This window comes from Lissotriton vulgaris, chromosome 5 (assembly GCF_964263255.1).
Source record: "Lissotriton vulgaris chromosome 5, aLisVul1.2, whole genome shotgun sequence".
Lineage (NCBI taxonomy): Eukaryota > Metazoa > Chordata > Amphibia > Caudata > Salamandridae > Lissotriton > Lissotriton vulgaris.
In genome coordinates, this window is record NC_141693.1 from 1,339,343,758 (window position 1) to 1,339,368,670 (window position 24,913).

The window sequence follows — 24,913 nt, forward strand, 5'->3', positions numbered from 1 at the left end:
TGGTAATGTGATGCAAAAAGTACAATGAATGAGGATGCACTCCTTCCCTTATAATATCATATGGAGCTGCGAGTATGGTAATGTAAAGCATTACAAGTAAATAGCATGGAAATGAATATGTATTTGTATGGAAGCAAAGAACTGAAGAACAATATTGGTGTAGGTTAAAGATCATATGACCATTGCACTGTCAAGTCAGATCTATACATCCATGTAGGTTAATGGCTACCCTCCTCCCTCTGTGCTGCTGCCACAGAAATACACCATCATTTATCTAGGTATCTGAGACATTTAAATAGCAGTACAGTGCCATGTGTGTGCCCCAGAAAGTTGAAGTTCTGGCAGCTAAATAAATAAAATTATTACAGCTGTTTAAAGGGCAAGCACATTTTTGTGGAAGCACACTTCTACCCAATTAAAACATGTTCTCCTGGATCCAAATATGTGGGCGGAGCCAACGCTCCTCTCATGTAATGCTCAAATAATCGTCTTGTGACATCTGCATTGTCAAGTCTGACTATAAAAATGGAGGAATTTGAGATATTTGAAAAAAATAGAAGATCTCGGGACATCATTTGGAAATATTATTGGTTTAGGGACATCATTGTAAACTTCAAATGTACCTGCAGTCAGAGTGAAGTACAATATAAATTAAGCTGCCAAAGCACTATTCGGAAAATTAAGGGACATGTTGACTATTAATTGTAATGGATTTATTAAAACAGATTGATTGCAAACACCGACTCTGAAGTTAGAAGATCTGACTCAACTATTTTATGAACATGTGATACCAATTGTATCCAAATCAGGCTTCAGACTTTACTCCCAGCCAGACACTCCTCTTCTGGCATACATGCAGTCATGCTTTTGCAAGCACTGCCACTAAAGCAGGTTGCACTCCAGACACTTGGATGCCTCGTCAGTGCAGAATTACAAAAATACAATGTTGCGCCGAATTGGCACGGTAATTGTAGCAGCGCTAGAGACAGCAGGACCTCTGCACAAACATACGAGATATGAGAATACATGAGTTATTTGCCAGGATTGATAATGGTGCTCTGTTTGCACAGTGCATGTGATGTGATCCGGACAGTTCTTTGCACTGTGTCCAGTCTATTCATCTGGCACCAAGTGAAAAGGCAGGTCACAAGGATTGTAGAAGTCCTTCCGCGTAAAAATTAATGAGGAAGGATGTCTTGTGCAAATTCTTGTGACTAGCTGAAAATGCAGAGAGGGAGGCCTGCAACCGACAGGAGGTGTCTCACTCTGTGCTCACATGCACAGGGCTCCAACGTGGTAAAGGAAGCAGCTTCTCCCGCCACCACAGACTTTGAAGGACAGAAGGACTGCTTCCGCGATACAAAGGAGTGCCAGAGGCAGACCGGCCACAGACCATTGCTCCGTATCCTTGCATAGCACAAGGAAGGCGGTGAATGCCTCTTTGCGACCCCCGTTTGTCCATACACACTATCGGATGGCAGGAGGAATGAGGTCCCTCCGTAGAGCGTGTATTACGTACTTTACCTACTTAAGGGGAAAGGCAAAACATAAAAGGAAATATATTACAACAAAAAACGCATAATGCAAGTCCAGAATTCTTATTAAACGGGTGAGCTCGTTTTTATTTTGCCATGCAAGAGAATTTCTCTAGGTTATCGGAAATTCTTTTCTCTCCAAAACATGCGTAAGTTTAGCTGCTGTAAGCCAAAAGTTAGTATTGCAGGGAAAATGGAAGCTGCGTTTTAGCAAAATTCTCTTGACGGAAAATTTAAATAATGAACTGTATAAACGAACAACTGTATGTGTTCAAGGCCATCTATAGGTCTGTTTTCCCAACATGCAGCAAGACATGCCGAGTGGGTAGACCACCTTACCTGCTGCACCAGAATGGTAAAACAGGTGGAGGCCTTCTGCATATTCTTGGGAAGGAGTTTTGCTCAAGAGGACAGTTCCCTCAGTGGTGATTGCTTGTTCTGTGTTAAAGGGTGGTTGGCTGCTTTCTCCACGGTCCTTCTCTACTTCTGGAGACGTTCTAGAGCCGATGGATGTAAACAGCTGAAGAAACCCATTTGTCTCTGTTGCGATGTTTGATTCTGTTGTGTCTTCCAACTCCACTTCTATATCTGTAGATGGCACAAGGCTGTGGGATGATGTCCGAAGTTTGGAAGTGGTCGCCTCTGTTGTAGCACGGGGTGTGCTGACCTCTTCCAAGCTTACATCTACATCGAAAGAGGTGTAAAGACCAGGGGATGTAGGCCTCCTATAAGGCAGAATTTCTTCTTTTGTGAAGAATGCACTTGTAGTGCCTTCCAAGTCTAATTCTTCCACTAATGAAAAACATAAAGGGCTATAGTTAACACCTAGACTTCTCCAACAGAAACAAAACGGAGCGCTAATACTAATGACACACACCTCCAGGAAGGTGCCTCTCAGCTGATGTGGCTTAAAGACAGTGATGTACTGCAAAGCAGACAAAACTCCTCAAATGCCTTACTATAATGTGTTACACAGCGCTGAAATTAGCATCTTCAATGCTGTTATGGCTTTATCGATTAAGGCTCAAAATTCTTTCTCAGGAGCGATCTGCTCTGGTTATCTTCCATGTGAGATTGAGTTCAGAATAATAGTCTTTAATTGTGCCTAGAGTCTGAGGACACACCATTTGCATATTCAGTTGGTTTATCAAAGGACCAAGAATTACAATATAAGATTATCAGATGGTGTCCTTCTGCCAAGACTTAGGGTAGTCAAACCAAAATTGGTTGAACACAAGCTGGTGAGTGCTGCTGTGGAGGCGTACAATTTACACCTAAAACAGCTCAGTTGTGCATAGATTTCCATTTCGCCAACCCTGTGTGAGTGGAGGCTACTTTTGAACTTTTTTGTTATTGATATACCACATTTTTATAATCTGTGCAGAGAACCCCCTGACTGGGTTGTGTTACATGCTACAAAAATGAATGACGATGATGATGATGATGGAGGAGGATGATAATGATGAAGATGATGATGATGATGATGATAATGATGGCAATGATGATAATGATGACTAGGAAGATTATAACAATAACCAAGTGAGGAATTTTGGCTTTGTTGCTAAATTGCCAACCATGAATCCCGGAGACATGAAGTCCTGTTCCAACTCTCAGGTTTAGCCACATTTCATTATTTTTGATCAAGATAATTCATCTGTCTGGATTACAGTTTCCATATCTGTGGCAACTGGAAACATATAGTAATGGTTTAAATGCTACCCTCAACTGCTGAATAAATAACTGAAGCTTGGCATTGACATAGTGATTAAAACATCAGCGAGGAATAGCTGCCCAACAATAATGGAGCTTACACTAGAGCAATTTTTGGTGAATAGATTCAAAAGACATGCGATGCTAACTGTAGCCTCGATTTATCAGAAAATTATAATAAATGAGTACACAGTATAGACCTAAATAGACAGGTTGTTGTCAGGGCTTTCTAAAGTTGGTCAATGAATGTCAAAGCCATGCCAGATCTTCAGATGTACCCCTGCTTGTGTAAAGGATTCTCCTTTGGACTCATTGTACGGAAACATATCTTGTGGATATCCTGAATCTGGCATCCATTCTCCTGGACCGGCTTTAGACACCCTTGTGTTAATAGTCACAGAAAACTGATCTCTACTTCATTCTTCATCCAGTCACACTGTCATAAAGCGATCTATGATAAGATTCTTGTTACAGTGAATACTTCTGGTATCTCTCTTGTGTGTATGTTCTGCACTTCTGTTACATCACCATTGCCTCGACTTTAGTGGTTCTGGGACTTACCACACAGAGAGTTGACACATATGTGGTTTGCTGGACACTTGGAGCAGGTGGGTCCTTCGGTGTAAGGCTTCCTTCCCACTATGTTACCCCTGCAAGAAGATTGACATGTTATGATGGAAATGCTGCCTTTATTCTCACAGGGCACTTTTATATACAACAGATATCATTTCAGTTTGTACTACAAAAGCCCAGCTCGACTAACTTCTGAAATCATTAAAAACTGTAATGAAAAGCAAAATTCAAAACCGAAAGTATTCTCAATGACAAATACACTATTTGAAGTGAACACTTTCTCTGTTGTGGACACTCACTTTGAAGTTTCAGTGAGAGATAGAATTCACTGGTGGTTTGTATCGAACACTTCATTTGTACAAGCGACGGGTCGATGAAAGTCTTCCAGCAATAGTGTGTTTTATCCAAAACGTGTCACTTCAAAAATCATCTAGAGAGTAGTGATTTGGCCTCCTGTGTGAAATCACTAGTTACCATAGTAATGTGTGCAGCCTTTATAATTGTTTGCATACTTTTTTTGTAAACGACTGGGAGAGATATCATCATGAATCTGAGGGAACTCTCTACTGCTGTATCATTTCACCGGGCAGTAATCTTAATTTACTTGTAATCTGAACCTTAGTAAATACTGACAAACAATCCTGGTCAACTACCAAACTGCTTCTCAGTTCAAAGAAAATGAATGGAAATGGCCTTGGAGGGCCTGTTCCAATACAGTACTGTCAGGCACTGATGCCAAGCCTGGCTCAGTAGAAGGTTGTGGTAAGTAAATAAAATCCATCATTCTTGCAAATCACTGGGCAAAAGAAAAGAGTTGGCGGGTGCTAACTGATGGCAGAGATATACATTACAGGACAGTATCAGGATGCAAGGTTGTTTGTTGTGGAACAATAGATTGAAAAAAAATGCCCCGATCTCCTACACTTTGTGCGCCTTTGTAGCATCAAGAAGTGGTGCTTCAAGGCACCAAGATGTATAGTGGCCTGGAGAAATTCTGAAACGGGTTAGGGGCTGGCAAATGTAACAACAATTAGGTTTGGTCTTTAGGTGCTCCGATGGGTAATCAGCAGAAGCAGCTCGCACCTGATTACAAACTTTGAGGCTCCTTGATAGATCCACACTGTGTGGGAAAGTTTAAGGGGGAAGTCAGAGAATTGCACTCTGAATAGAAGCGGGTGTTTGTGCATTAAGGCAACAGAATTTATCAGCCTGGACTGGAATCTAAAGCCATAGCCCCCTGCTGCCACACGTATCATTGTCTCTAGTCCATGAGCATGTGCCATATCTGCGATCCTCCCAACCATGACCTACTAGAAAAGCTGCTGAGAAGAAGAGAAAAAATGATGCAGAAAAGCCCCCCAGGACATGAACACTTTAAAGAACCTTCCAAGCGAATCCCAGCACCATAACATCAAAGAGGTGCCTACACACCACACAGGAGGAGAACTTTGAAGCACTGCAAAGAGAGGACCCAGTGAGTACCACGGAATCTCCTACAACACAAGGACATGTGGCAAGGCTACGATCCTCTGCCCAATCAATGAATCAATCAATCAATGGTTTGTAAAACACAACTACTCACCCGAAAGGGTCTCAAGGTGCTGAGGGGGGAGGCGCGCAGCTCCTGGGTGATCACTGTGATTCTTCGAAGAGCCAAGTCTTGAGGTCCTTCAAGAACTTGGAGAGTGAAGGTGTTTGTCATAGGAGGAGAGGGAGGGTGTTCCATGCCTTGGCCGCGAGAATGGAGAAGGAGCGTCCTCCTGTGCTGGACTTCTTGAGGTGTGGTACGGTCGCAAGAGAGAGCTGAGCGGAGTGCTCTTTGGGGTGCGTGGAACGTGAGGCGGTGGTTTATGTAGACGGGACCGGTGTTGTGGGGGGCCTTGTGGGTGTGGGCGAGAAGCTTGAAGGTGATTCTCTTCTTGACAGGGAGCCAGTGTAGTGACCATGGGTGTTGGCAGATGTGGCAGTGGCTGCTTTGCACTGTAGTGAAAGTGGAACTCACTGCCACTGCACCCCCGTATCTGGAAAGAAGACTCACAAGTCCCAGTTGTCCCGCAGGAGGGGAAACTGGAGGGCAGGCAGTAGGGCAAGCAGCAGCAGTCGAACCCGGCAGACATCAGGAGGGGTGAACCTCATTCCAGCTCCTCAACAGCCATCTGGAGAAGGCCACAAGGCATCAGCACCACCGAGACTGGCTCCGTTGACAGCCGACCATCAACGATTCATCGGAAGGCAGAGGGAGGAAGGAGACATCAGCGGAGAGACTAGGAGAACTATGCCAGATGTCCGGCTGGGTAGGTGACGGCCATGGCGGTGAGCCGGAGTCAATCTCCCCAATAGCTGTTGATGCAGCTCCACTGGGCATCAGCCATGTTGCTTGGGCTCCGCTGGTCAGAGTAATAATCCTGATTTCATCCGAAGATCTCGGATCCAAGAACAGGATATTGGAGAGACGAGGACAGCTGTCAAGGCACAACCCAGGTGAGTGGAAAGGGTCTAGGAGGGGTTGTAAATTAGGGGATTTAAGCCAAAAAGGCAATCCCTGGCCAGGAGCTCCCGGCTGGAGCTCTTCACCGGTCGGCCATTTTGCCAGGGAAAAAGAAGCGAGCATGAAAGAAAGTTAATGTTCCTCGGGTTCCCTCTGGGAGGTGGGGATTTCGTGCAATTTCCCACTTTGACCATGCTTTAAAAAATATGAGCAAAAGGATAGCAAAACGGGAAGAATGGGAGTTAGTACCATAAGCAGTAGTTGTGCATCATGTTATTTTACTTTTCTATTTTTAAAAGGCAGCTATACTGCCTACTCAGGGACGAATACATCCCATGTAAGATGAGGGATGTGGAAGAGCATTCAAGGCTGGCAACTGGAGCAAAAATGACACAAGCCACCTACTCCTGCTAGACTGAAAGAAACCACAATTTGGTAATGAGGTTTAAGTCTCAAGCCCCTCTCAGGATCTCGAAGCTGGATGAGCCCTAGCCATAGACAGCTAGTAGCTCAAACACCATCTAGGTGGGCAGCCGGCACATTCGAGCATGATAGGTCGCTGCCTTGACGGTGAAAGAACTTACCGGCTTGCCTTGTATTATCCTGGGTCCTCACCCCTCCATGTGCGCCCAATAGTGTTCTTGAAACCCAAAGACCTCTAGTATTCTTCTTTACATAATGAGGCCTCCTCCTGACCTTCTAGAGTTTCCTGCCAGAACAACTTTCACTTTCATTATTAGTAGTTGAAAAAGAGATAATGTGGTGAAAGGAGTTATCCTGCTTCCTTTATTTTGGTTAGGGCAGCAGTATGGCACCAAACTGATAGTTCTCAGTTTGTTCAATGGTAATCCAGCCCTTCTTTGACCTCTTTGTTCCATGGCAGCGCACATCTGTCGCGGGGCATGAACGTCCTGTGTTACCCAGGTGCGTGCCCCTTTGTCCTGGGCTTATCAACTGAGCAGGAGGTGCAATGCCACTAGGCCCAGATTCCTGAAGGGCCAAGGGAGCCCTGATTATTTCTCTATTTTGATTATTGCTCTATGTTCTTGCAAAGCAGCAGTGGTGTAACAAAAGCCTCAGTATCCCCTGTGGTGCGGGGGAGGGGCTGACCTCTAGGAGGCCCCCCTTCAGCAAAAGTGATGGATAGGTGGTGGGCCTAGGAGGCCCCCTCGTTGTACTTAGCAGGGGGGGGGCAAGTTTCGTTATGCCACTGCCAAGCAGAGGTCTGGGGCACATGTTCATTCTTTGCACTATGGTCCATGGCACCCTTATAATACCAGTGCCTTTGTGGCACACTCCATGTCATGTCCACCACAGCAGCCACTGCTGCTCGTGCTCAGTTGTCCCAGCCCCCGAACGTGTCTTCCCTCAGCTTCAGACTCTCTGGAGGGGGAAGGCGATAGAATGAGTATGCTTGATAACAATAAAGATCTGTAATGGGGGGGAAGCAACCCCTCAGAGTGAATGTGTGCTTTGCAAAAGACACAGGCGTTAGGTTGCTAGAGCCTCCCGACGCTTCCTTAGAGCTGGGGACGTCTCTGTACTCTAAAGGCCAGAGGGCCAGGACACTAGGACCTTCCTCTCTCTGGCTTCCGGTCCCCGAGGTCCTGATTTCGCCCATCGCCTGTAAAAGCCCACCCCTCTCCTCCCTCGGCCTCTCGTTAGAGCCAGCTCTACGTAGAGCCCCTTCCTTAAGTGCCCTTCTCGCTCTTTGGACCAGCATGCCTACCGGACGGGGCCTCTCTCCAGCCCCCCTAATCTCTGGCCCTCTACGGGCAGCTTGCTCCGACCAAGAGATCCCTGTAGTCTGGCCTTGCCCCCATATTGAGCAGTAATGTGATCTGTAATCAGTGACGGTGGAGTAAAAGAACACTTAAAGCCTCCAGTCTTTGAAGGAGACCTCGAACCCTGCATAGTGCGCAGGTGAGCCGAGCGGTGACTGTGGCAGCTCTCTTCTTCTCTGCACCATCTTGTATGTTGTTTTGTGACCCCTGATGCGGCCTTACTGTGCAGACCTTCAGCGCATATTTGGCCCGCGCTCTTATCAAGAATTGGAAAGATTCACAAAGCCAATGTAAGGTAACCACGTTTTGGCGGGAGACCTCGGAAATTCAACTTTACAGTACTCGTAAACGGTGCTAAATACAAATGTTACATATTCGTGCAGATTGTATGAACCATCCAACCATTCTTCATCCGTATATACATTGAGTTGCTTTTATGCTCGTGTGTTCCGGTGTCATGATAATGTAGCGATCGAGAATGGCACAGAGCTTTTATATCCACAAACTTTGTTTGTTCACTTTATTGTATTATATTATCATTTTATTTAGTACTAGCAGCCCCCCCAGCATTGCCTGGGGCAGAAGGGGCCTGGGGGCAGCATTTCAGGCTTGCGTGCACTCCCGCCCCGGCCCCCGCCCGCCACAACATTGTCTGTGTCGCGGACAATGTCGTGGCGGGTGGGGGCCGGGGCTGGAGTGCACTCAACCCTGAAATGCTGCCCCCAGACCCTGAGCCTTACCGCAGTTGTTCCGGCCCAACCTCCCGCACCGGCTCCCTCCCGTCCCGTGTCCCAGAGCCTTACCTGAGCCGCCGCTCCTCCCCGAGCTCCTCACTTCACCGCCCCTCCTCCTCGCAAGCCTGAAATGCTGCCCCCAAACCCTGAGCCTTACCGCAGTTGTTCCGGGCCAACCTCCCGCACCGGCTCCCTCCCGTCCCGTGTCCCAGAGCCTTACCTGAGCCGCCGCTCCTCCCCGAGCTCCTCCCTTCACCGCCGCTCCTCCTCGTCATCACGTACGTTGTGGCCAGCGCTACGTCATGGCCATCAGCGTCGCGGCCGGCGCTACTTTCAGGGCACTACTTTTTTTTAAGTTATATTTTTAAATTTACGTTTTTTTTTATTTTCTATAGCCTATGTCCATCTGCACACCCTGAGGATTACAACAATGTATTGGGTGTGTGGATTGGCGCTGTGGTTCCTGAGTTTTCCTTGCCAAAAGGTTTGTGTTCTCTCTTTATAATAGTAGTATAGATAATGAGTTCGCATGATTTTACTACACGGCATTTGTTTGTACTGAGCCTAACTTTGTATACTGAGATATCATTGAAGCACTGTTTCTCTACTGAAACTGACAACCGTGGTTGGACATTCACATATTTACTGGAACTGTGATCATTTTGTTGTACTGGGCCCTGCCTCTACCAAGCAATACCTTCTTATAATGAAACCTTAATTGTTCATCACGTCTACCATAGTGTTGTGATGTCATTTCTTTTACATTCCACTTCTGTTTCTCTGGAATGTAGTATGCTTAGGTTGGTTTGGTGTAAAACCAGATTCCAGGTTCGCCAGTTGCACCTGAGTGCAGACGCTGTGGCTAATAGATCCAGCACTCGAAGACTTACGTTTCCTGTCTTTTCATTCACTCTGCGCTACTACAATTTAGCGTCGATTTTAGCCACAGCGAGGAACCCACCCATCATTGAATTACCGCAACTCGTCTTACTGACAGCACATGTACCATGTCAGGGAAGAAGAAAACGGAAGCAAGAGGCCAGTCTTAGTATAATTTATTTGATGATGTACAAGACTTATTGAGGCTGAGTATCTTTTATGTCTGGATATGCGGGATTTTAAACATTTATGTGGAGCAATAGACTCGAAAGATATTAACTTTACAGTGTGCACGTGTCAACATGTGGTTTGTCGCTCGAACATTCACCTAGCCTTCCGAGCTGTGCGTGCACAGCAGTGACTTTGCTGCGTTCCAGCGTGTCTTCTCATCATTATGGCATGTATGTGGTGATGCGCAAGCACGGAGAGTTCAGGCATCAATTATCTCCTACGTCATCACGTTCAGTTTCCACTAACACCAGTGGCCATTTTACAAGTGAGCGGCAGGTGCACGGATAAATCAAGCATCAGGAAAGGACGTCATCCCGTTTACTTCATACTCACGCCAGCGGCCATTTTGGAACGGGGTTGTCAATGTTTTCAGGGATGTATGATTCTATTATAGGACCGGAGGCTTCATATTATGCTTCTCAATCTTTACTGCAATAAACACAGCAGCCAATGAAAATGAATATTTTAAAAAAAAACAGTAAAACAAACTACATTTCCCATGAGTACACATGAGTATAGGCACGCCCCCATAGTCCATAAGAACCCCTTGCGTGCTCCCATCATCCTCTTTCTTTGCTGCTCACAGCAAGAGTTAAGTGCACCTATTTTCTGGTCCCCTCAATCTGCTGTAGCATGGGGATATTCTATTTGTATTGAATGCTCTTAATCTGTTATGAGATTTTGTTAATGTGCTTATTCCGATTGTGGTTAGCGCAATGCTTTAATACTATGTATGCCAGTTATTGGTTTGGTTACCTTTATTGAGCTGTTTGCGCTCTGAAGCGCTCAGGGAGTTGTATTCGGCGCCGCTAGTGTTTAATATCTCTCGGCGCTCGCTTTCCGTCACGCGCTTCAAGCGCGGCTATTACGGGGTCTTTGATCGGCAGGGAGCTGGTCGCTTTGTTCAGAAGAGCCATTTTCCCGGTAGCGCTGCGGCGCGCGTTGGGCTCCCCAGTACGCCCTCCGCGTTCAGGTCGGGTGGCTCACGGCCGACGCGCACGCCCAAACGCTGACCAATTTGGGCTTGTTTCTAGTAGAATTTGGTCATGTTTGGGCTGCGCGCCTCGGCACGATCCCCGATCACACAAAGGGCACATTTCTGTGCGTCCAACACACCGGCAGGCTCCCTGGGTGATCGCCTTTTGGAAAATAGTGGGAAATGTTTTAAAATACAAGGCCTTGGAGTGAGCACACGCTCCTAAGAATATTTGGCCAGGTCATTGACCTTATAGAGTACAGCTTTGCTGAGGGGGTCTAGGTACTGTTCCAAATTATTAGTGTGCTGTGGGCTGACCCCCCCCCCCCCCCATTACCCCTCCAGTGTGTGGACAGTAGTCCCAGTGTATTATTTACTCCAGTCATGGAAGAGTGGGCACAAGACCCCCAGGAGTTTTATGAAGGAGAGGAGGAAGTTGGAGACAGACAGCAGGAGGCTGTGCTAGAGTACAACATTGTGGAGGCCCTGGATGCCTCAGTTCAGGCTTCAGTGAACAAAGCCATGGAAACTAAGGTTCCTCAAACAGTGCAGCAAGCACTAGCTGTGGCTCTTCGCCCTATCAGGAAACAATTGGAAGGATTTGCTAAGCGTCATGGATATGACAAGCCAAAGAAGCAGAAGAAGGTGCAGGCTCCTTCCACTGCCACTACTTCGAACTCCCAAGATCAGTGGCCGCATTCTCAACCGCTGGCATCTTTACCAGCGTCAGGTGCGGTGGAACACACGTATGCAGGCGGAAAGGCGAAGGCTAAACGCCCGGCCCCGGATACAGATACAACCACAACCAATACAGACACTGACACAGATACCTCTGAGGAACCTCCTCCCCAGAAGAAGGCCAAAGTGGCCCCTAAAGAGGCCCCCAAGCCCACGACAGACAAGGTCAGCACCCCCTTCACCTTTGACCCTTCGGACATTATGCATCCCCGATCTTCAGACAGGGTCCCGCCCCCGGCGGTGTCTGAATACCTTCATGACAACTTGAGAAAGAGCTTCTCTAGAGAAGTACGCAACCGTTTGAAATCCGAGTGTCCCCGCCCGGACTTACCAGACAGTGTGGCGGAAACTCCGGAAATGGATGCCAGTATGCTAACCTTCCTGAAAAAGTTCTCGAAGGACCCCCAACGTGGACTCGACCGTGCTTGGCGGGGCTGCCAGGATAAGATGCTCGACGTGGTGGGTCCCCTAGCAAAGATACTGGAGATGGCTCTAGCGGCCAAGGAAGGTGCCACACCAGTTGACCCGGACATTTTGGCAGGCTGGACTCAGCGCGCTATCTGCCTCATCGGCAATACGAACTGCGCGATTTCGGCAGAAAGGCGCGAATCCCTGTTGCTTAGAATGGACAGCAACCTAGCGGAACTGGCAGAGGCAGAACCAGGCCCCCTGGCGGATGGTCATTTGTTTAGAGACCGTTTCGTCAAGGACGTATCCAAATACGTAGGAACTTTCACGGCTTTGGATAAAGTGCAGAGTGGTATTAAGCGTGCCCTTACTCAGCGTGTTTTCAACAGGGCCGGGCGAGGCGGGGGCCGCTCGTCAGGCCGGGTCTATCAGCAAGGCTCCCAGAGAGGTGACTATGGCCGTGGAAGAGGAGAGTGGGATTCCACCCGAGGTGGTACCTTTTACCCGTCCCGCAGAGGCTTCAACAGGGGCCGTTTCCAATCCGGAAACAACAGAGCCAACTTTAAATCTCAGCAAAAGACAGGTGAGTGTACAAGATCTCTCTCTGTTTCCGCTGGGGGGTCGCACACGGCATTGTCTTCCGCAATGGCAGACCTTGACCCAGGATGTGTGGGTTTTGCAGACAGTACAAGGGTTTCAGTTGGAATTTTACTCCCATCCTACTCAAGTTTTCCCTCCCCGCCCTCTCCATTTTTCCCAACAAGATCACAATTTCATAGACAGAGAGGTTGCAGACTTGCTGCAGAAACACGCGATTGTACAATGTCGGGACGGACCCCGCGGCTTCTGCAGCAACGTCTTTATTGTTCAGAAGAAAGGAGGTGGCAACAGGTTAGTGCTCAACCTCAAGGAGTTCAACCAGTACCTTACGTACAACCATTTCAAAATGGAAGGTATTCACCTGTTAGCGGATCTGTTACAAGACTGTGATTGGTTAGTCCATCTAGATCTCAAGGATGCGTATCTGTCCATACCAATTTTTTCTCCACACCGCAGGTTCCTGCAGCTTCTTTGGAACGGCCAGTATTACGAATATTCGGCTCTTCCTTTCGGGCTCTCCTCAGCTCCCTGGTGCTTCACCAAGGTAATGAAACCTGTGGTGGCTCACCTCAGAGAGAGGGGGATCAGGCTTATAATTTACCTAGACGACATACTGATCATGGCGCAGAGCCAGACCACGCTTGTGCAGCATTTACACATGACAACGTCACTGCTGCAGAGCTTAGGTTTTGTCATCAACCAGAAGAAGTTGGTAATGGTACCCACCCAAGTGATAGATTTTCTAGGGTTCACGATAGACTCCCAGGCAGCACAACTGTGCCTTCCCCCTTCCCCAAGCGAAGTTGAGGGACTTGAATAAGGAAATTCTGAAACTGCTGGACAGCCAGACAGTCACACTATCGCCAGAGTGGTGGGAATATTAGCCTTGTCCATTCAAGCGATATTCCCGGGCCCTCTTCACTACAGGACCCTTCAACGCCTGAAGATCAAACATCTTCAGAGAGGCCTGTCATATACGGACTCAATTCCACTGTCGGAGGTAGTCCGGACAGAGCTGCAGTCGTGGCTCGGGCATGTAGAGGCCTAGAACGGCAGGGCAATATTCGGCTCGCAACCAGAAGTAGTAATAGAGTCGGACGCCAGCAGGTGGGGCTGGGGCACGCGCTGCGGAGATATTTCCACAGGAGGCAGATGGTCGACGACAGAACTCGAATTGCACATAAATTGCTTAGAGCTGCTCGTGGGATAGTTTGCGATCCGCACGTTGTCCCCGAAGCAGACATCTTGTTGTATCCTACTGCGATTGGACAATGTGTCCGCAGTGAGATATATCAACAAGTTGGGCGGCACAAGGTCGTCTCCTATTGTGCAAATGGCCAAGGACTTTTGGCACTATTGCATCGAGAATCAGATCTCGGTGATAGCGGAGTACATTCCGGGGCAATCCAATCAGGTAGCGGACTGGAATTCCAGACACCTCAGGGACTACAGCGATTGGAAGTTGCTTCCTCAAGTGTTTCAGTGGTTGCAGACAATTTGGGGTCCATTTCACACGGACCTATTCGCATCCAGACTGACCTATCAGATTCCCAGGTTTTTCAGCTGGAGACCGGATCTGATGGCGACGGCTACCGATGCCTTTCTCCAGGATTGGTCGCAGGGGATTCAGTATGCCTTTCCCCCGTTCTTGTTAATCCCCAGGGTTATGACACAGGTGATCAGACAACGGGCGGAAGTGGTCTTGGTGACACCGTGGTGGACAGCTCAGGCTTGGTTCCCCAAGCTGTTGCAGTGAAGTTGCGATCGTCCACGGTTGTTGCCGGACTCGAAGTGGTTATTGCAGGGCCCTCGTCAGGAGCAGCACCCTCTGCTGCTAGAGGGCAGGCTAACCCTGATGGCATGGAGGCTTTCAGGGAACAGTGGCATTTGCCAGGAGTTTCGAGAGAGACTTCAGACTTCATCAAACAGGCATGGGCACCCTCTACCAGGAAGCGTTACTCCGCGGCCTGGAAGAGCTGGGTAGATTGGTGCATTGGAAGACAGGTGGATCCCGTGGGGGCAGGACTTCCCCACGTGTTGAATTTTTTGGCTAATAAGGCTGCTAGTGGCCTAGCCTATCGCTCGGTCAACAATTTCCATTCAGCTATTTCTGCAGGGCATGCCCAGATAGACCGGAAACCGGTAGGCATGCACCCGATGGTTTGTAAACTACTAAAAGGAATTAGGGTGGCTAATCCTCCCAAACCCAAACACACGGGTTTGTGGGACGTTTCACTAGTCATTTCATTGTTCAACAGATGGCCGGATAATGCACTGTTGTCTAGGAAACAATTATCAGCAAAGTTGGCCATGTTACTTTGTCTATCAGCATGCAGAAGATCTTCGGACGTGAGAGCACTCGACGTTACAGGAAGAGTGTTTACCCCGGAAGGGGTTTCTTTTACTATTACAGGTCGTACCAAAACGATGTCAAGACACATTGATTATAATGCTTTCGCTGACAATGAAAAAGTATGTGTAGTTAAATGTTTGAAAGCATATGAAGAATGTACAAAGGCCTTGAGGCCTCAAGGTTGTTCACAATTATTGATTGCTGTGCAAAAACCATTTAGACCTATGGCAGCTGCCACAATGGCCAGATGGCTTTGCTTCATAATGAAGGAAGCAGGTGTTGATACGCAGATCTTTGGTGCTCATTCTGTCAGAGGCGCTATGGCGTCAAAGTCTTATGGTTTGGGATCTAGTATCCAAGATATCATGCGATGTGCAGATTGGTCTTCTGAATCAATGTTTAAAACGTTTTATTATAAGCCAGTGGGAGATATTACTTCTGTGGTTTTTAATGAGCGTTAAACTAGCATAATCTGAAGCCTCCGGTCCTGTAATAGAATCACAAATTTGCTAGCATTCGCGCCAAGAATTTTCAATTCTATTAAGGACACGGAGGCGAGAATTATCCCACCCGGCTTAACTTTTACAGTAAATAAGTTTACCCACCCAATTATGCATTGATTACGGTGGTGTGTTTCCTTTCTTTCAGGATCAGATAAGAAGTCTGACTGAGCGTCGACGGACATCAGGATGTTTGCCCTGAAGCCTGGTTTTCTTCCATGTTGGAGGAGTTATTCGTTATTCAAGTTATTGTTGGACTTGGTTTGCCTCAAAGAAAGAGGATGGTGGGAGCACGCAATGGGTTCTTATGGACTATGGGGGCATGCCTATACTCATGTGTACTCATGGGAAATGTAGTTTGTTTTACTGTTTTTTATGAAAATATTCATTTTCATTGGCTGCTGTGTTTATTGCAGTAAAGATTGAGAAGCATAATCCTCGCCTCCGTGTCCTTAATAGAATTGAAAATTCTTGGCGCGAATGCTAGCAAATTTTTGATTAGCAGCTACACCGATTACATTGGAAAACATCTTCCAACGCTTTTCCTAATCCAGCTTCATAGTCGTTTTCTAAACCGTATTCCTTAGTGGGCCAAGCTGCTTTTACTGCCTTTTGGTTTTCAAGCACTTTTGCTTAAAATAAAACATCTGCTGTGTTTCACAGAATGTATCTACAGCATCTGTGATAGGCACACGTCAGCAAGACTACTAAGCTCTGAGGATTGTGAATCCGTGACATGCACACTCAGTTCAAGGTATCTAACTCGCGTATTTCTATCATCTGTGATCCACACACAAATGTTGTATGGATCAACAAGACCAGTAACTTTGTTCTGTTTTATGTTAAAGCCTTTGGTCTAACTTTGATAATTTTCTGCCCCAATATTTTTCTTATTTTTTTAATTTTCATTTTTCACTCATGGCTACTATGCAAAATATTAATGTTCCTCCTCCATTTCTCCAATCACCTGTTTCATGGAGAAATTGGTACAGGGCTTTCACCACGTACCTGGGAGCTATTAGGGGGGAACAGATATCGCCCGAACGCAAAAGATTTTTATTGGAACACAATCTGGGGTTTGAGGGTAAATCTATTTATGAGCATTTGCCACCATACCAAATACAGCAGGATGTAAATGAGTTAGATGAGTATGAGTTAGCTGTAAAAAATTGGAAAAACAATTTGAGGTTCAACCAAGCTTGATTGTAAACAGAAACAAAGTTTTCACTAGGGAGCAATTACAGGATATGTCAATTGACACATATGTAATGTAAAACAGCTTTTTTATAGCGCATTCTATCACTCCAAGGAGCATCTTGGCGCTTAATACCAGCCCAGAATGGAAAAGGTGGTAAGCTGGAGCAATTCCCAAGAACTAAATCCTTTACACTAAAGCTCTACAGGCAGCATCGGTAAGCGTGAAGACCCAGGTCTTCAAGGATTTCTTGAAGAGGGATTCTGATGAAATTTGTACCAGTGTTACGCATGTTGGCTGCAGAATGTGAGTTTGAGAATTTCACAAATCAGCTTATTCGTGACCAGATAGTAGTACGCTGTTGGGACAAAAAGGTCCATCAGAAACTACTCACTATGAGAAATGCCAGTTTGACAGAAACTATTGATGTAGTGAAAGGCATTGAAGTTTCACGTAAGGCTTGTAAGGAACTTACACGCAGGGAAACCTGTGGTGTATCTGTGGTGAATGACAATGGCAGTTCCAAACAAAAGACTGCTTACAAAAAAAACACTAAGAAGATAGAATCCAAAGGAGTGGGGGGTTTCGCCCAGAAAAATATCTGTTTCAGGTATGGTTACTCTAATTTTTTTTTTTTTTTTTTTTTTAAATATATTTTTATTGCAGGAATCAGTACAACAACACAGTAACGACCAGCATCATATTATAGCCAACTTTTACAAGATATAGCCCACCGACCCCCTTCCATTGCATTGCTATACAGCCAAGCAGCCCATATCCCTGGGGTTGGGCGGCAAATGTAGCTGGGGTCAGTAGGATGCGGGAGCTGGTCCGGATAACACACTGTCCGTCATCTGCTTTTCTAAACAAACCCCAACCCCCAAAAAGATACCCCCCCCTCAAACTTCCAGTCATTGTGAAACTCCCCCCTCCCCCCCCCCCCCCACCATCAGCGCCAGGGAGCTTATCACTTTAGGATCCACTGCTTGACCCACGGGGAAGGTAATGGTGCTGTTAATGCTAGTGTCTAACGGGACTCGGGTCTAGTTGCTTCTTCGCTTTCGGAGTCGCTGGGGGCACAATAATCCCTGAGGGCCTGCACCAGCGTTTCCCATTCTAACGCGGCCTCCTGCGCCTTCTCATTGCTTTGCCTCCAAGCCAACTGATATCGCAGCGCGCTTTCACCCGCCGCCCATTTCAAAAGTTCACCGTGCCATCTGCTGCCCGTAGGACCAGCACGTGCCTTCCAGTTCCTGGTCACCTCTCGCTTAGCAAGTAGGAGCCCCAGGTCGATAAATTTACTGGTGATTTTATTCCGGGGGGTATGGGGGAACCAGTGCAATAGCCCTACCGCCGCATCGAACGATAAGTGCCTCCCCGTCACCTCTTCCAAAGTCGCCGCCACCTCCTGCCAATAGGACGTCAATCCTGGACAGGCCCATAGCATGTGTAGGAGGTCCGCCTCCTGAGCCGGGCACCTAGGGCATTCCGCCGAAGCCGTGGCAAAATAACGCCTGATCTTAACCGGGGTCAGGTACGCCCTATGGAGAACATAATAGTGGACCAGTTGGAAACGGGCGCTACGTGTACCCTTCCATGCTCGCCTCACCAGCTGGGACCAGGCCGTCTCCGGGATCTCCCTACCGATGTCCTCTTCCCAGCGGGACTTCAGTGTGGCGAGAGGGACCAACCCCTCGGTAATCAGCCTGCCGTAAAGGCAAGTGACCGCCTTCACTGTGCCCGCCGACATCATTACATACTGGCACACCTGGGACAATTGAGGTTCCTCTAGTCCGTTTTGCCAGTGCGCCTGGATCACTCGCACAATGGCCGAGTGCAGCAGGAAGTCGCCCCGGGGGATCCCAAAGCGGTCAATGAGATCCTGAAAGGACAGGAGCACTCCGTCCTCATACAGGTCCCCGACGAGCTGTAAACCCGAATCCTCCCAGTCCGCCAGTCGCGACCAGTCTCCTCCGTGGGGGAGGGCCGTCAGCATCCCCAATGGAATTTCAGGTGCATATGGGGTCCGCAGGTGACCTCTGTTATGAGCCCGATTCCAACAGAGTCGGATAGTCCGCTCCTCCATCGACAGGTCCCGAAGGACTAAACGCTGTCGCAGCGCGATAAAGGAGAGGACGTGCCTGGCCATACCCGTCCCTCTACCGTCTTCCGGGCCTCTGAACTCCCTGGCTATCTCCTGGGTGTATGTCTGGAGCTGCGCCGCTAGGTAATACTTCTCGAAGTCCGGCACAGCGAGCCCCCCCTCGTCCTTCGGCCTCATCAGGGTATTGAGGGCCACCCGCCGCCGGCCCGTGCCCCAAAGGAACCCGACCACCATAGAACGCAAGCGGCGAAACGTAGCCGGCGGGACCCAGATCGGCAAAGTCCGAAAGTAATACAATAATCGGGGGAGCGCCACCATTTTGAGCAGGGCTATGCGACCTGCCACGGAAAGCGGCAGCGTGGCCCAGAAGTCCATGCTGCCTCGGAGTGCTCTTATGCAACGGGCAATGTTTCCGTCTAGGAGGTCGGGCTGGTCGTGGTACACAAATACCCCAAGGTATTTAAAGCAGTCTGATTCCCATCTGATCTCCTTACTTAGCGCCGGAGTGGGGACACCCCTACGCATCGGGAAGAGGCAGGTCTTAGACCAGTTCACTTGTAGGCCTGAGACGTCTCCAAACTCCGTAAGCGCTAATTCCGCTCCCCGTAATGCGTCGACCGGATCCTCCAGGAAGAGCAACAGGTCGTCCGCATAGAGCGAGACGTAATGTGGGCCCGCCGCTGTCCATAAGCCCGTATAGTGGGCTCCCGAGCGAAGATGCATCGCTAGTGGCTCCACCGCTAGTGCAAAAAGAAGCGGGGATAAGGAGCACCCTTGCCGCGTGCCACGCTCCACCGGATATCGCGATGAAATCAAAGGGCCCGATCTAACCCTGGCTGAAGCGGAAGCGTAGAGAGCTGCTGTCCATTTGATAAATCCCTCCCCGAGGCCGAATTTCCGCAATACCGCGCTTAAGTAGTCCCACTCCAGGCTATCAAAAGCCTTCTCCAGGTCCACCGACAAAACTACCGGGGACGGGGCATCCACGAATGGTTCCCCAAGCAAGCGAAACAACCTTCGGATGTTCATGGTCGTATTTCGCCGTGGGATGAAACCGGCTTGGTCCTCGTGTACTAGGGAGCTCATATGTCCTAACAGCCTCGAGGCCAAGATGCTGCTCAATATTTTGTAGTCCACCGTCAGCATTGAGAGGGGACGGTAGGACCCCGGGTCAGACGAGTCTCGGCCTGGCTTGAGGAGAGGAACCACCAACGCCTCACACATCGAGCCGGGGAGGCGACCCAGCCTCTTCGCCTCCCTGTAGACCACCAGTAAACGAGGGGCCAGGAGGTCAGCATAAGCTGCATAGAACTCCACCGGCAGGCCATCTAGGCCCGGGGTCTTGTTCCTCGCCATCCGTTTGATGGCCCCGCGGATCTCCCCCAAGCCGATGTCTGATCCCAGGGCGTCTGCCACTTCTTGTTCCACTGTGCGGAGTTCCAGCGGGCTAAGATAGTTATCAAGCCGGTCTGGGTCACGCGCGGAGCGACTGCGGTATAAACATTCGTAATAATGCCGGAAGCAATTAAGAATCTCCGGTTGGGTGTACACCTCGGTCCCATCCGCCCTACGCATCCTAGTCGTCGTTTGGGACTGGCGCGTAGGGTTGGCCAACCACGCCAGTAACGCGCTCGATCTGTCGCCCTCCGCTATAGATCGGACCGTGTAGGCCTTATAATCGAAACAGCGGAGCCGTTCGACCTCCACCGCCACCTTCTCCCTCGCCTCTACCGTTTGTGTTTGCAATTCCGGGTGTCCGGGTCGGCTAATTTCGAGCTCGCGGAGCGTTCGGTCCGCTGCGTCTAGATCAGCCAGGATAACACGCCGCATGCCCACCTTCTTAGAGATACAGTACCCCCTCACCACCACCTTGAAAGCGTCCCATTCGAACGCCCTAGTACTCGCGGAGCCGCCGTTGGATGCAAAATAATCCGTGATTCTCTCCCCTAGGTCTGCCTTGAAGACACTGTCCTCGAGGATCTCGGGGCGCATCTTCCAGGTGGGTACCGTCGGCGTCCCAGGGAACCAGCGAATGTCCAGCAGGAGGGGGTTATGGTCCGAGATGGTCCGCGATAAATACTCCGATCGGACCGCTGCCGAGACTAATTCGGACGAACCAAGAAAGCCATCCAGTCTGACATGCAGCTCATGAAGGCTCGAAAAGTACGAATAATCTCTAGACGCGGGGTGATGCGCCCTCCAGATATCCGTCAAACCCCAGCGGGTCTGCCAATCTTGACGGCCCTTAGCCGTCCGCCGGACCGGGGAATCGGGGAGCGGGGGATGCGAGCGGTGTATGTCTACATCTACTACGGAGTTAAAGTCTCCCCCCAGCAGGAGGGGACCGGCGAAAAAGTGAGCCAACGAGCCCGATAACCCGGAAAGGAAGGCAGTCTGGTCCACATTAGGGGCATACACACAGCAAACATTCAAGTCCCTCCCTCCCAGCGTGCCTGATATGGCCACGAAACGCCCCTCTGGGTCCAACACTGTCCTCGTGACCTGGAAGGGGACTCCTGCCCTGATCCATATTAGCGCCCCCCTGGCATAAGCAGAGTACGCCGTGGAAAAGACCTGCCCTCGCCACCTACGCTGAAGCGCCGCCCCTTCCGCCTTGTTCAGATGCGTTTCCTGCAGCAGCGCCATTTGCACTCCCCTACGCACTAAATAAGCGTGGACCCTGTGGCGCCTGGACATAGTGTGAAGCCCCCTCACGTTCCAAGTAATACATTTCAAGTTAGCAACATCAGCCATTGTCCCAGAGTGTTCTTGCACAGTCTCCCCGTCCGGGTCCCCACAAAGAAAAGACATCAATCCTCCCAGCGCTGACGGCGGCCATTTTCCCCAACCAAAACCAAACCCCCCAAAAACCAACAAAACCCCCTCCCAACCACCCCAGAACAGGACCCAAACTGCACCATCTAGATCCCATCCAAACTTCTACGGAGAACAACCCCAAAACCCCCACTAGTCCTACTGTCGCCACCGTAGGAAGGCCTTATGGGCCAGGTGCGGGCTGAGCGGAGGCAGTGGGCCCTCGTCGCCCAGGCCACCAGGACTATAATAAGCCCCCCCCTGTGTCAAAAACTTTCGGGGCAAGAGCAGAAGCCTCCCAACCCTCCCTCTCCCATTGTCAGCAATAAAGAACGGCAGCCGCCTCCCCCCTGTCGGGCCCCCACCCAAAACAAGGCAACCTATCCCATTACCCTTGTCCGTCCAAAAGGTCCTCCACCGATTTCGGTGTGATCACCGGTGTGTGGGTACTGTCTGCCACTGAGTCTTCCGAGTCCGATGGTGCCCCCTGAGCACCCGGGTTTTCTTCCTCCTCTTCGATGTCTTCGCCCCTTGCTCCCGACAGTTCCGACAGAACTTCCAACACTCCCCTCCGCTCAGATGATGTCTCCGCTGTCGAGGGCCCTCCCGTGCGGCCGCGGCGGTTCCTGACCCTTTTAGAGCGCCTCCTTTGTTCCGGCTCCTCCGCCTGATGGGTCGAGGCGTTATAACCATCCTTCCCCGTTCGGTACAGTTCGAGCCAGTCACAGACCCCCTCCGGGGTGTCGAAGAACTGGGTTTTGTCGTCGACAATGACTCGGAGCCTCGCGGGAAATAGGAGTGAATATTGGATGCCCTCACTCCTGAGTTCACGCTTAACCGCCAGGAAGGAGAACCGCTTGCGCTGCGTCTCGTAGGTATAGTCAGGGAAGATATTCACCTGACTGTTTGCAACCTGGAACGGGCCATTGTGTCTGGCGGCATTTAGGATCAGGTCTCTGTCCCGGAAATGTAGCAACCGCGCCACCACCGGCCTTGGGGCTCGTCCCAGCTGTGGGGGCCGCGCTGGAACTCTGTGGGCCCGTTCTAGAGTGTAAAAGGAAGACAGGCCCTCCGGGACCACCGTGTCTCGGAGCCAGGTCTCCAAATAGCACACCATATCGCCTTCCTCGACCTTTTCCGGCAGGCCCACTACCCGAATGTTATTCCTCCTGTTTCGGCCTTCCGCATCCTCCGCCCTCCGTTCGAGGGTCTCGATTCGGGACATGGCATCCTTTATCATCGCAGCCAGGGTTCTCTGCGCCGGTTCGATAGTCTTCACCGTGCTCTCCACCTCCTTGACCCGGTCTGAGAGTTTACCATGGTCTGCCCTAAGGAGGCCCAGGCCGGTCGCCACCTGGGCAATGTCCTGTTGTAGAGCCGACCGAGTTGCCTCTATGGCTTCCAGTACACGGTCGAATTGTTGCTGGAGTGGTGCGCCACCAGGTCGTTTAGGATCTCCATGCTCTTCCTTGTCCTGGGCCTCAGAGTCCGAGGTGGCCTGGCTGGATCCCTTGGCTCCCTTAGGTTTCCCCATGCTGCCAGGGGCTCTCCGCAAAGGTCCCGGAGTAGGCGTCTCCGTGTGCAAGTGTCCAGCACGACTTTCCCGGGATTTCGCCCTCAAGTCCGGAATGGGCGATCTCCTTCTCCAGAGCCTGTGGAGACTCCGCCGTTTCGGCTCACGCCACCGCCACGGCGTCCGAGGGCACCGATAAGGGGGCGGAGACACCCGTCTCCGAGTCGGGCAGGCCCACTCACCCACTATAGCTCCGGGGCTAGGGCCACCAACTCCCCCGGTTGTCCTGTGGCGCCCGAGTGTCGCGCCATCCATGTAGTTGGGGTGGCCAGGAACTCGCAGCTAGTTGCGGAGTCGCGGTGCAGACCACCGCCTGGAACTGAGGGCACCCGTGCCCGGCGCCCTCTAACGCGTGGGCACCCGCCCGGTCGTCCAATCGAGTATGGTCCCGCTGTAGAGGGTCCGAACCAGCCAATGTCCAATGTCTAAAACCACTGAGGCTGGTGAAGCCGGGTGCCGGGCGACATCCGCGAGACCTCCTCAACTCCGTAGGATCGATCAAGGAGACAAAGGGGTCCGGGCGCCATATTGGGTCGCTCTCCGCCACTCCGCAAACTTCGGCATTTCCTCAAAGCCACCTCCGTCCAAACTCCACCAGGGCCCTCGGCAGGGTGTCGTCGCCTCGCTCAACCAATTGCGGGGTCTGGGGTGCCCCTCAGCCTCCGATGTTCAGGATAATTTCGGGCTTAGTCCCGGAGCCGAGCTCTCAGGCGACCATCGCCATCGGCGCCCAAGCCACGCCTCCCGGTATGGTTACTCTAATCATGGTCCCAATGGTTGACCATGTCCTGCTAAGAATGTTAAATGCAGGTTATGTGGGAAAATTGACCACTTGCAAAAGTTTGTCAGTTATCCAAGGATAAGGTCAACGCCATGCCAGATGGTGATTTGTGTGACAGCTCTGAAGAAGAACAGAGCGTTGGGAGAGAGATTGATTTTGTTGTATAGGGTGGTGAGTTAAACTGTGTTGATCCTTATGAAAACATCTTGGTTGATGGTAAGATGTTGAGACTACTCATTGATTCAGGTGCAAGGATGACAAGGTGGACTGATGAGTTGTTCTTAGAGGTTTGGGGTAACCGGGAATTGCTCTCGCCTGACAGGAATCCTGTAACTTATGCTGGGAGGAAGATTGAACTGTCTGGGTATTTTGAGTGTAATCTCAAATTTAAAACTCGTACTATTTTTGGCAAAGTGTATTTTGCCAAGAAAGGTTTAAAAATCCTTGGTTGGTACCATCAAGGCATTTTCGGAATGACACTTAGGCCTGGGAGGAGAGTTCTGGTCTCTTTGGTTACTGATAGAGTTCAAACTGATAGTTCTTTGGGCTATTGATCACAGTACACAGTGGACTGGGTTGTTTGGTTCAGTCTTTATTGACAAGTTAGGTAAGATCGAAGGGTTCAAACACAGGATCAAAGTTCAAAGTGATGTCCCCCCTGTTAAGCACAAATTACGAAATGTACCTTTCAGTGTTCGTGATGAGTTTGCCAACATACTCAAAACAAATGTGTGCAGATGGTGTGATTGAACTGATTGAGTCATTTTTGTGGTTATCTCCTTTGGTCAGTGGCAGGAAAAAGAATGGCCAATTGAGAGCCTGCATTGACCTTAGGAGCCTTAACAAAGCTATTTGGGTGGATTTTCATCCTCTACCCAGAATTGATGACATCATCAGTACTTTCTCTGGTGCAGAATACTTTTCAAAAACTGACCTG

At 49.7% G+C, this 24,913-nt stretch overlaps 1 protein-coding gene across 1 annotated transcript in view; it reads right to left on the minus strand.

Annotated features, from left to right (window-relative positions):
* The window catches only part of PI16 (peptidase inhibitor 16), a 169,163-nt gene that overhangs the window by 19,792 nt on the left and 124,458 nt on the right, over positions 1-24,913 (minus strand). The window contains exons 4-5 of the mRNA XM_086923274.1: positions 3,807-3,895; positions 1,875-2,327 (exon numbers count right to left, since the gene is read on the minus strand). Coding sequence (XP_086779400.1) covers positions 1,875-2,327; positions 3,807-3,895 — 542 coding nt within the window. The remainder of the gene's footprint in view (positions 1-1,874; positions 2,328-3,806; positions 3,896-24,913) is intronic.